The 12,797-nt window shown below is 32.7% G+C and overlaps 5 protein-coding genes across 5 annotated transcripts; 2 read left to right on the top strand and 3 right to left on the bottom strand.

Annotated features, from left to right (window-relative positions):
* Positions 1–80: 80 nt before the first annotated feature.
* Positions 81–4,184, bottom strand: TSC11 (TORC2 complex subunit TSC11; the record flags this gene model as incomplete). Its single annotated transcript, XM_041548280.1, has 1 exon — positions 81–4,184. One exon carries the CDS (start codon positions 4,182–4,184, stop codon positions 81–83), a length of 4,104 nt encoding a protein of 1,367 aa, XP_041404214.1.
* Positions 4,185–4,662: 478 nt separating this feature from the next.
* Positions 4,663–5,212, bottom strand: AIM11 (Aim11p; the record flags this gene model as incomplete). Its single annotated transcript, XM_041548279.1, has 2 exons — positions 4,663–4,946; positions 5,050–5,212. The coding sequence occupies 2 exons, from the start codon at positions 5,210–5,212 to the stop codon at positions 4,663–4,665; spliced, it is 447 nt and encodes a 148-aa protein (XP_041404213.1).
* A 353-nt stretch (positions 5,213–5,565) lies between these two features.
* PUP3 (proteasome core particle subunit beta 3) lies at positions 5,566–6,183 on the bottom strand (the record flags this gene model as incomplete). Its single annotated transcript, XM_041548278.1, has 1 exon — positions 5,566–6,183. One exon carries the CDS (start codon positions 6,181–6,183, stop codon positions 5,566–5,568), a length of 618 nt encoding a protein of 205 aa, XP_041404212.1.
* Positions 6,184–7,515: 1,332 nt separating this feature from the next.
* Positions 7,516–8,712, top strand: RAD51 (recombinase RAD51; the record flags this gene model as incomplete). The annotated part of the gene is made up of 1 exon (XM_041548277.1): positions 7,516–8,712. One exon carries the CDS (start codon positions 7,516–7,518, stop codon positions 8,710–8,712), a length of 1,197 nt encoding a protein of 398 aa, XP_041404211.1.
* A 1,311-nt stretch (positions 8,713–10,023) lies between these two features.
* Positions 10,024–12,594, top strand: KABA2_01S07634 (uncharacterized protein; the record flags this gene model as incomplete). The annotated part of the gene is made up of 1 exon (XM_041548276.1): positions 10,024–12,594. The coding sequence occupies one exon, from the start codon at positions 10,024–10,026 to the stop codon at positions 12,592–12,594; it is 2,571 nt and encodes an 856-aa protein (XP_041404210.1).
* Positions 12,595–12,797: the final 203 nt, after the last annotated feature.

Below are 12,797 nucleotides of genomic sequence, written 5' to 3'. Positions count from 1 at the left end.
AAAGTTCAATTATCATTATCTCTTTAATATATATATATATATATATAACTATAATTATAATAATATTTCATGCATACCTATCAATTGGATAATGGCGATGATGGCATTGAAATGGAATTGGTCAGTTCACTTCTTTTATTGTTATCATCGGGCTTGATCTGTGACTTTCTATCATGTCTAATTATATTCTCCAATCCACGAACATTTATAAATAGCTCGCAAAGGAATTTCCGGACTTGCGGTTTAAACCTAAACTTATCTAACATATCTAGCACTTTTGTAACCATTATTTCTCTTTCAAATAATGATGGGCCATATTTATTATTAATGTCAGTAATGTTCTTGATGGCTGCATTTGATAAAATATGGTTCCCTAATTTACTAATAGATTCCATGATCTCCTCAGTTATGCTACCATCAAGACTATTTGATAACAAACTTGATATTGTGTTGGCACGACTTCTTAAAAATTTTGTCTCTTTGTTAACATCAGCTATAAGTGCTTCGGTTGATTTGGCATTTTGTTCAGAGAATGATAAACGAGTAATTCGATCAGTTTCATTGTTCGTATTCTCGATGATATTCTTTTCCGAAAGTAAATGATTTAAATCAATCTTTACAGGAATAATCTCACCAAGTATTTCACCACTCACTTTATTGAATTTTATCATTTCATTCTTATATTCCTTTTCAATTATCCATTCTTTCTCGTTATACGACAAGAACTTATCCAATCTATTTGGTAATGTGATACCAACAGGATGATATTGGATATCAACTGTACAGTTCCAACCCATTTCATCTAATATTTCACATCCTTCTTTTGTAGAACTAATTAAACCAAGAGCATAGAATGCTGTAAACCTAACTTTTGTGACGCTTGCACCATATGATATCTGTAAAATATCATCAACAAGAGAATAATTATCCAGTAAACCAATACCTAATTCTGTAGATCCAATGAATCCACAACACCACATGGCTGATTTCAAATCTAGAATGTCAGATGGATTTTCATTTTTCATTCCTTCTGTCACATATTTTTTAATCACATTCATAAATTTAACAAGGTCACCGCTTTGACTCAATAATGTTATACCATCTTCTGTTCTTGATAGACTTTCGTAAAAATGTAACGGTAAACGATTTACTGTGCTAATGAAACTGCTGTCTATGTCATCATTTTGAGGTATATATACAGTATTTCTTAAGAATTGCTCTACAATATCAACATATTCTTTATTCTTGGTTGCTAACCACGATTTCCGCTGGCTTTCAATAAAACATATTTCATTTAAAAGATGGAACCCATACGGTCTACTTAATAATTCAAACAGTATGGGAGAACTAATAAATACCATCTGGTTTAAAATTGTTCTAAGAGAAGTGCTTAATTCTTGTGATTTATCACCTTCCGCGATATATTCGTAGAGTGCTTGGTCCGCAATTGCAACAACATTAGGACTTAAGTCATATAATTGTCTTGTTATCATTTCGAACATGTACCGTTCAAGATTCATATTTGTTTCTGTAAGAATAGTGTTTTCATTGTGCATATGTAAGCTCTCCTTCAGATGATCACCTAACAGTTTTGTTGCTCTCATTCTGACATTTTCATTAGACACAACAAGTGCCCTTCCCATGATATTTCTACAATGAGAAGAGTGTTTTAAGTCTAGCTCTGGAAGGGTAAGTAATAAAAATTTCAATCCAATACGAGAATCGAACTGGAACATCTTATAAATAACAGTAAAAAAATTCCATCTTATTAATATGCTAATACCATTTGATGATTGGGTGAGAACACCAATAAACTTGAAGTAACCAGGTATGATTTTTACTTTTAGAGAGTTCTCATTGAAAATGTTTGAGGATGAACCTTCTTCAATTGCTTTAAAAACCAATGATGCCAACTGTGGGATAATTTTGGTATCATCTACTAATATTTTCATACCCTCTGTATTTGTAGTTAACATTTTGAAAAAAGAACAGCCAACCTGAATATATTTTTGTGCAAGTCTAGAACCTTGGTTGACATCAGAAAATCTGAGCCTTAATGGTCTGTAAAAGACTAAAAGTCTCCTGATAAACTTAGTTGATCTCACTAATTCTTCAAGTTGTTTTGGTTGCCTTAGTGGACCTTCAAGTAATTCTTGAATGATATTCCAATTCCATAGGGTGAAATCTTTTGTTTGTAGGACCTTAGTATCATAAACCATCTTCCTAAATATGAGGTCATCACCGTCGTCTACTAGCAGTGCATCTTTGACCATTTTTGAATTTTTTCTTAAATGTTCGTTATAATCTATATGTCGAACTCCCAAGGTATTCCTACCTCTATTCATATCTTGAATAATCTTCTGGAATTTATATGATTTTTGAAACACTGTAGAATTGTTCTTGGCGCAGCTTTTATAAGCAGAGTAATTGTCATCTCGAATTAAATTATTCTTCATGTTAGTATACTCAGCAAGTAAATATCTAGCCTTTTTAACCAATTTCTCCTTTAGTTTACCTTCTTTTGGCATATCAATCAAACGAGATAACAATTCTATGAAATTACATTTATCTAGAATGGATACTATTAAAACCAGTCTCTGATTAAATGATGATGATTCATGCAAGAAATTGGAGGGTTCAATATGACCAGCGTATTTTTTGCCCTTTTGTTTGCTATGATATTTGATATGTAAAACATCCATAAATATGTCCACCAAGTACTGCGCACATACAGGAACCTCAATAAACGCCAAAAGTTCTTTAATCGGTTTAAAATTATCTACAGAAAATAACATTACACCATTGTCATTTTTGAACGCTCTAGATATTAACGCCGAAGAATTTTGAAGTTTTTCAGTGTTGATAGACCCTTTACCATTAAAATCAGAAAAAACTGTTGCCAGCACAGATATGTTAAAATCATCTAGAAAATACTTTCTAGTGCTATGTGTCGCCATTAGCTCTAGGATGGTGTCTAATATTAGTGAGGCCATAGAGAATAATGAATAATCCTTTAAGAGGCCCTCTAGTACTCGCATACCTCCACATTCGTTTACCAACTGAGGGTGTTCAAAACAAAGTTCTAGTAGGGTCTCAATTGCTACTGTTCTTATATTATCATCTAACTTCTCTACACAACTGATCACAGCTTGGACTATACCTTTCGTTATTCCCGTTTTATATTCGGCTAGTAAACGAATCAGCTTTATGGTTTGTTCTCGTTCTATAATATTGTTGTTATCCTTAGCCAGAGACATAATGAGAAATATATCTAAGTGTCTCTTAAAAAGATCATGTATAAATTCGTCGCCATCAACCAAATAACGGCATATTCTGTATGCTGCTGATGATATTATTTTATCGTCACGTAATAAAAGATCTTGGATGGAGTTCAAAAATGAGGTCAAAACTAAGTCTTGTCGAAGCACAGGAAACTCTTTCAATAAGTCAACTAACTTGTTCGACTGTTGAAGGACATAATCAGAAGAAATCGAAGGGTCGTTTAGGCTCTGCATATAATCACTAATCCTCCACGTTCCATTTTCTATTGTACCATCAATTGGTGTACGTGATCTTGATCGACTTTCAGTTTCCAATGTAGATATTGTCGAATCTGCACTTATGGATGTATTCCCGTAGTTATGAAATGTGTTTTTGATTGGTTCTCTTCGGTAGTCATCATCTATCTGTTTGTTACTACTATTCAACTCTTCGATATTGCCTACTGCCACTGATTCGCTAGAGTTCGATATTTTTTCTATGGTTTGTAATCGTTTCGCAGATTCGTACTTTTCTGTCAAAGTTTGAATCTCATTTTCTAGTTTCTTTATTGTTTTATCAAATTCTCGGATTTGGGTATTCGTTTTAATACGTATAGAATGCTTTTGTAAATGCTCCGTGGAATATGTCCCACTGTATATATTACTGCCAGTTGTATCTCTTAATTTTTCTGCATCTTCTTTTTTCCTCTGTATCCTTTTAAGTTCTTCAGTCAGACGGTTTATTTCTGATTTAACGTTTGCCAACATTCTACTAACGTTATTTGCGGTTCGTCTTGATTGGAGTGGACTAGAAGGAGACGAATGGATATCGTCTATTTTTCTGGTAGATGTAAATGATGTAGACAATACTAAGTTTTGTTTTTCTTTCTTGGACATACTCCCAGTTCTCAACCTACTTGGCATTGAGGTCGGCGATGTATCATTACGAAATTCTTTAGAATTGAGAGTAATTTGAGGACTGAGTGTTTGATTAGATGATTCCATCTTAAATCGAGAAAAGATGGTGGTAATTTATATAAACCGTCAACGGTTTCAAAATACTATACTACTTTTTCTATTGCTTATTCTTCTCCTTTACTAATGAATATATTGACCTTTAATATTGGATCTATATTTTAATACGCCTAAATTTCGCTTAACTTAGACCAAAAAGTATTCGGATCGCTAATTAAAATAAGATAAACATAGCAATGTTTTAATGAACCACTATAAATACTTTAAAGGGAGGAATGGCCAATAGTCGAAGATTTGATGAATAATTTATAAGATAGTGTATACAGTCGCAATATAGATTTTTACAAAAATTTGCCCAATTTCATAGTAGGCAGTTATGTACAGAATATGTAAGTGAATGGGAAAGAAATTCTGGGAGAGTAGAGAGTCATTCATCCACATCGTCCAATAATTGTGATATGTTATCAAATAATTCATTGTTTTCATCTGTTTCATCTATTTGACTTCCAAGACCATGCCTCTTAAATACGGCTGATACACTGTCGGTAAATTCCTTTAAAGTTGATATGTCATAGATCCAACATCCACCAAAGATAAACATGGAGAACAATCCTACAGAGAGACCAGATGATAGTACAAGAGCTTTAGTTGCTTCACCTTGATAGATATGCTTTGGAGGGTTGTTATTAGAGTGGAATATTGATGGTTTATCTAAATTTACAATAAAAAGTTATGTTGTTAGTAAAAAAAAATGAGTATAAAGAGAAGAATGGAGTGTAAAACAATTAGCAAAGAATATTGCGGTAAAACATACATTTCAAATTATTCATTGTTCTATGTATCATTCTTGAACAAAGTAAAGTAAGTGCAGTCCCTGCAAAGAACCGAATCATTTGTTCAGTCGGTCTGTTCGATCTGACATTGCAGAGAGATCTATTAGACTCATTGATCACAACATCAGTGTTATTTCCAGACATAGAAGAAATGGCTATATTAATTTAAGTACTTCGTAGATGCTTAGTGTAAGGTTGTTGTTTATATTCATCTTCAGTAGTATATTAGTTGTAGCATGTAAAATTGTTCGAGAGCTGTTAAAAAAATGAAAAATTAGGGTTCAACTAAAAGTAAAGATATCTCTCCTCGATAAAAGGTAAAGACAAAGAAGTAAATTAAATTCATTATAATGCATAGAATTAATCGTTGTGTAAACATATACATAATAAGCAAAGACAAATAAATGACATAAAAAGTAGATTTACATTATGAATTGGTTTTATATATGTATGTATATATATCCTTCCGAAAAGATGTATAATATGAGCAGATTGGATCAATCCTGTCTCATCCTTAGGTTCCTCTTTATCACTTTATCCTTCTTGATAATATATACTACTGCACCCCAACCGGACAAAGCGTCACGATCAGCAGCATTTAAAAGAGCCTGACTTATAGTTTCAAAAAGGTCATCAGCTTCTAAGTTTGGTTCGTATAGTGATTCGCACATACCGAACAATTGATCAGATGCAGTCCCACTGACAATAAAGTCCTTTGCTTCATCAATACAGCCAATTAAATCGAAACCTGCAATAAATGGTTTACCAGATTTGGAATTAATCCCAGCAACTACAGGACCTACGAAATATGGACCAAATCTTTTTTCATATAACGAACTCGATACCAGTTGTGTGAATGTTTCAGGTTCAATAGGTCTATCTTCTTTCAATTTGTATAAATTTGTCTTGTAACGGAATATTTCACTTAAAGTGGTAACATCGGAGGCTAAACCTGTAACACCCATGAATACATGACCATAATTGAATATTTTCTCAAAATTGTTAGCGACACCGAGTGATTGACTACCTAAACGTAGATCACAAGCAATGGCAACACAATCTTTACCAGCCATTGCTACTACAATACCACCGTTAATTGAACTTGGGTCAGACATTTTTTTACTTGTTTTGATATATTGAATAAATTAAATTAAGGAAAGGTAAAGTAAAATAAAATAAAAAAAGGTTATTTCAATATTAGCCTAAAACCTTATAGTGACAAATTTCGTACTCGATAAATGTTAATCACTTTATGATTAATATGTTAGAAGTGTTTCAATTTAGGGAATCCCAGCTTAAGCTTCTAAACTTTCTTTATACTTGTATTATTATCCAAACTGGAGTTAAAAAAGAAAAAAATATGAGGTCAAGGGCTTAATTACGAGAAAAAAAGGCTATTAGAAGCTTCTACATAGTAGTATTATATATTTTTGCCACCTGAACTTCGTCAAACACGATATATTTTGTCAAAAAATGTCTAACCACGTGACACACAATTCAATTTTTGTAACTATATACGACAATGCAGTTAAATAACTGCCCAATCACATTATTTTCACCAATTATGAATCGATTAGTACTACATTCATAGACTCACAATATGTATTTATTTGCATAGACTCAACGAAAATATGTTGTTTCGTTTATTCTAGAGTAACCATATAATTTGTAGAATGAACATCACGCATAGCAACCAAATAATGGCATGTATATATATGTGTGTATGAAACGATTGAGTAGAGCTTTCAATCCTGTAATTTACTTATTCTGGTTCGGATATTCCAGGACGAACTATTGAGGAAACCCATACATTGCTGAACTTGATCTGAACGTCATTACGTTTCCTCATTGGGTAAAATCCTAGATCAGTCTTCTATTTAATAATTCTGTTCAATAATAAATGTGTGAATAGTTGGATTTTGTACTGTATTTTCTCTGTATTATTTAGGTTAAAATAACGCGTCTCCTTCTTTTTGTTTCTTATTAATTTCATTTTTGCATTGATTTGTACGCCTATTTATTTGTAATTTGATCCTAAAAAAAATAAATAACAATTTTGGTGTTATCGTGAATCGTTTGTTTACATTTCGGTCTCCTTTGCCACTTTGCATTGATTTTCTTTTAAGCAAAGGAAGAGAAAATTTTGATCTTTACTCTGTAATAAGTTAAAGAGTTCATAGAATATGTATTGGTTAAATTATAAATACTTTGAAGCTAAGGGAGGAAGTGAACTTAAATCTCTAGTTTAGAAGCAACTACAGCATATATATATATACATATAGTTTTCAATACCCCCGAAAAGAACTTATTTCTCCTGAATAAATTTATTTCTATTGTGTGTGTTGCATATTCCCTTACATATATATATATATAGAGAGAGAGAGAGATTTTATCTAAGATAATCAAAAGAACTAATACGAAAGATTACTTATAATACACATAGCTAAATGTCACAAGTAGAAGAACCTATAATCGATAACTCACAGTTAGAACATTCTGCCCATTCATTAATGTCCACTGCACCTGTTGAGGGATCACAAAATGGAGAGATAATGGGTGCTCCTGGTTTTATACCAGTAGGATCTCAAAATCAAACTGCAACAAATGCAACTCAAGTAGAACAAGAAGAAGATGGAGAAGGTGAATATGATGCCGAGAATGATCTAGCCTTGGCTTCATTTGTTCCAATAGAAAAATTACAAGTGAATGGTATTACCCCTGCTGATATAAAAAAATTAAGAGAAGATGGTTTACATACTGTTGAAGCTGTTGCATATGCACCAAAAAAGGCTTTGTTGGAGATTAAAGGTATTTCCGAAGCAAAAGCTGATAAATTATTAAATGAAGCCTCGAGGTTAGTACCTATGGGATTTGTGACCGCAGCAGATTTCCATTCAAGAAGATCAGAAATGATTTGTTTAACTACAGGTTCAAAAAATTTAGACACTTTACTTGGTGGTGGTGTAGAGACTGGGTCAGTCACTGAATTATTTGGTGAATTTAGAACAGGTAAATCTCAATTATGTCATACTCTGGCTGTTACATGTCAAATTCCATTAGATATTGGTGGTGGTGAAGGGAAATGTTTATATATTGATACTGAAGGTACATTTAGACCTATTAGATTGGTTTCTATTGCACAAAGATTTGGTTTAGATCCAGATGATGCATTAAATAATGTTGCATATGCAAGAGCTTATAATGCAGATCATCAATTGAAATTGTTAGATGCCGCTGCTCAAATGATGAGTGAATCGAGGTTTTCTTTAATTGTTGTCGATTCTGTAATGGCATTATATAGAACTGATTTTTCAGGTAGAGGTGAATTAAGTGCAAGACAAATGCATTTAGCTAAATTTATGCGTGCTTTACAAAGATTAGCCGATCAATTCGGTGTTGCTGTAGTGGTTACTAATCAAGTTGTTGCACAAGTTGATGGTGCAGCTATGTTTAATCCAGATCCTAAAAAACCAATTGGTGGTAATATTATGGCGCATTCTTCTACTACAAGACTTGGATTTAAGAAAGGTAAAGGTTGCCAAAGAATTTGTAAAGTTGTTGATTCGCCATGTTTACCTGAAGCTGATTGTGTATTTGCAATTTATGAGGACGGTGTTGGTGATCCAAGAGAAGAAGATGAATAATTGAAATAAAAAATAAAAATAATCGAAAAAGAAATTTTAAATTGCATCCATTGTTCTTCATTTAAAGAGCACCAACCGACCGTCCGACCAACCTTCTTTGTAATAAATACTACAGTATATATGTGAATGTGTGTAGCGTTAGGTTTAGATATATTAAGTATCAATGATCAATTAATCATCTCATTTCTTTTAGGACCATGATCTTCTCTGTGCCTTTGTCCTCTCCCCCCCCCCAAATATTACCCCGTCCCCACCGTACCTTGTCCCACCCCACTTATTAACCATATATCTGTAGAGGTAAGAAGCCGAATTACGAAATTTCTTTATCCCGCCAGCGGAACAAAAGATACAAATTTTCAACGGACAGTCAAATCCACCCACAGCAACCTTTTCTGCTTGTTTACGCATATTATTTAATCAAACGCTCATCCCGTCAAATGTATCTGTTTGTTTGTTTCGCCACATAACGAAACACCGCAGCGATGAGAATACACTTGCAAATTTAGGAAAACTGCAAAGTCCGTCCCTTCCTCGTACACAGTGATCTTGAAGCTATCCGTCTCCGTTCCCGTCTCTTCCTCCCCCCTTTTCTTTCTTCATTCGCAGTTTAATAATAATTCTCTCACAGGTATTATTCAAGCCCACCATCCAACCCCCCAGAATCTATTGTCACTTGTGCAATCAAAACAGTAAAACTGAAGTCTGTTTATTGATTTTGTATGAGAAAATGGGGTAGTGAAAATAGTATGTGAGTAATATAGGCTCATCATTCACAATGTAAGCATTAAGGGTGATATCTTTCTTTGATAGGTTATTTTTTCCTTTACTTGATAATAGTGTAATCCTGTGGGAGGTTAAGGTAAGAGCCGGCATATAAACAAAAGTTGAATGATTTCTTTATTTAGGTAAACGTATAACAATCTACCACGTCCCCTTCCTCTATCTTTTAATTTAATAACGATGATTTGATAGATGTTTATTGTTTAAATAACAATGCTTTAGTTATTCCTCTTGTTTTATTTATTTATTTGCATACATAAGTTACTTGACAAATATATAATCTTCGATTACTGTGTAACATAGTATCTAGATATAAATATTTAAAGAAGTTTGAATAAAGCAGTAAATAATTGAACCTTTTTTTGACAAAAAAGAAATACATTGATATTAGCTGGAACTAGTATCATTACCATCCTCTCGTTCGATTGATTCGTTTATACAGATTATAGAGAAACACACTTCCTTCGAGTCCTTTTTGGGTTGTTTTTTTTTTTGAACACCCTACTATTTAATTTCTAATTTATATGAATAATGTTGAAACGGTTGGTTGGAAGTAGTAGTAGTAGTAGTAGTAAATCAAAGGAGAAAGAATTGCTTAAAAAGAAGAAGAAGACTAAGGAAGATGACCGAACCAACAATATATCCAAGAAAATATCATCACATAATAGAAGTCGAAGTAGTAGTAATGCTGATCTTACAACAACAAATAAACATACATCTACATATGTGATCAATTCAAAACCTAGAACTTTAAAGACTTCAAGAAATGTCTTGAATGAGGTTAATAATACAAGTAAATCTTCACATCTGTCTTCTCATTCACATTCACATTATAATGATACAAATATAACTATGGATCAACAACCACCTACTATAGATGAAAATGTAATTAATAATTTTAATGGTGATGATGGTAATTATACAACTTTACCTGAAAAGAGTAATAATTTTAATAACCACCACCATCATCATCAGCACCATCATCATCATTATCAGCACCAGCAAGATTCTGATTTCAATAGTAGAACAATTAGTGATATTGGCGTGACACCTCCTGGGAGTGATACACCAAAAGAAACGTTTGCTGAAAATGAAGAAGATGAATATGGCACAAATTCGAAAAAAGTCAATGATATTGAAAGAGAGTTATTGTTTCCAACTCCTACTGATTTGTTGCCATTTGGTGATGGATCCAATAAAGTTTTTGGATATGAGAACTTCGGTAATACATGTTATTGTAATTCGGTATTACAATGCCTGTATCATTTAGATAATATAAGGGATATCATTTTGAAATACCCAATGAAGGATCCAGGTATTGAAAGAAGAAGGAAATTTAAAACTGTTGGTAATACACCAAGAATATTCACAAGAGAAAGTTTCGAACCCCCAGGAAGTACTACCAATAATAATAGTAATAATTCTTCTAATAATAGTTCGAAATTAAGTGGTGATGAAATTTATTATAATGATTCAGAGGCACAACTAGATCAACCAGATAATGAAATGTCAAGTACAAAATTGAAAGAAAAAGATTCACATAAGAAAACATCATTTAAACAAACATTAAGTAAATATGGTTCAGAGGCCGGATTATCAAATAACCTATTACTTGACACAGCATCATTTTCATCAAGGAAGAAAGACGATAAACAACAAACAAATAATGGGAAACCAGTTCCAATACATACTGTCATTATGTCGTCTGATTCAATGACTGAAAAATTACATGATGGTTGTAAGACAATTATTGTTGGTAGAAGGGAAAAAAATAACAAAATTTATGATAAGATTGGTAGATCAACAAAGTCTCGTTCTGCACCTACAAGTCCCACGTTGAATTCTAGTAAAAGAACAGATTTTGCATTATTAAATAAAGACCAAAATTTACCTTACTCAAGTGAACAAAGAAAGAAAACCGCATTGATTAAGGGACCAGTTCTTCATATTGATCATATGATTAATGTGTCAGCCAAGCCCAACCTTTATAACACTTTAAAAGATATTTTTGAATGTATCAATGAAAATGAAAATCTAACAGGTGTTGTGTCACCAACAAAATTCGTTAAAACTCTTAAAAGAAATAACGTTTTGTTTAACTCTTCGATGCAACAGGACGCTCATGAATTTTTGAATTTCTTGTTAAATGATCTTAATGAATATCTAAGTTATCAAGCAAGTAGCGTGCCATCGAATATTAAAAATACAGTGATTGAGCAATTTCAAGGAACTCTAAGTAATAGATCTAAATGTCTGACGTGTGATACAGTAACTGCGAGTGAAGAGCCATTCCTTGACTTCCCAATAGAGATTAAGGACAACGAAAGTATAGACATCCAAGAGATTTTACGTCATTATCATCAAAGGGAAATTCTGAATGGGTCCAATAAATTTTATTGTAATCGATGTTATGGACTTCAAGAAGCCGAAAGGTTAATTGGATTAAAGAAGCTACCAACTACATTGGCTATTAATTTAAAGAGATTTAAATACGTTGAAGAACAAAATGCAAACGTTAAGTTATTTAATAAAATTTCATACCCTGCAAAACTCTCAGTTGAATCGACTTTTAATTCTGAAATTTCAAAGGAATACGAATTAACTGGAGTTGTTATTCATCTTGGTGGGAGCCCTCAGCATGGCCATTACGTCTCCTTATGTAAGAGTAAATTATTTGGATGGTTACTCTTTGATGATGAAACAGTTGAATCGGTAGATGAAGCTACTGTTCTTAGATTTACTGGTGACTCTAAAGATCAAAGTACCGCGTACGTCCTATTTTATCAGGAAATCAAATCCGATATAAATAGAGACGTTAGTTCATCAAACCCAAATATTGAACTCCCTATATCCAATGGTTCAGATAGCAATAACTCTGAAGAGAATGTTTCTCAGCTAATAAAATATGACGATTTGGTACGAGAAACTAAACGTAGAGAGAAAATTCGACTACAGCAACAACAGCATTTAATGAATAGGGGAAATAGCCCAAGGGATGACCATGGAACTGGAAGTAAAGTGAAAGAAAGAACTAAAAAGAGTAATAGTTCCACTAATAAATCGAAACGAAGATCTAAAATTTTAAGTTTCATTAAGAGCTGAAATATTTTGACTCTATTGCTTTATTAGGGGACATATCTCTTGAACAGATTAAACTGGCTCCTTCATGTCGCATATTACTTATTTTATGCAATTATACATACATTATATATATGACAATATAAGAACGAAGACATATCGCAAAGAAATTTTGAGGAAGTATAGGAATCAGCTGAGTTCTATGTGCACCGAAAGAGTTTATTTTG

The sequence above is a fragment of the Maudiozyma barnettii genome (assembly GCF_903064755.1).
Source record: "Maudiozyma barnettii strain CLIB 1767 genome assembly, contig: KABA2_01, whole genome shotgun sequence".
Classification (NCBI taxonomy): Eukaryota; Fungi; Ascomycota; class Saccharomycetes; order Saccharomycetales; family Saccharomycetaceae; genus Maudiozyma; species Maudiozyma barnettii.
Note: the sequence above shows the minus strand (reverse complement) of the source record. Positions and strands in the feature narration are given on the sequence as shown.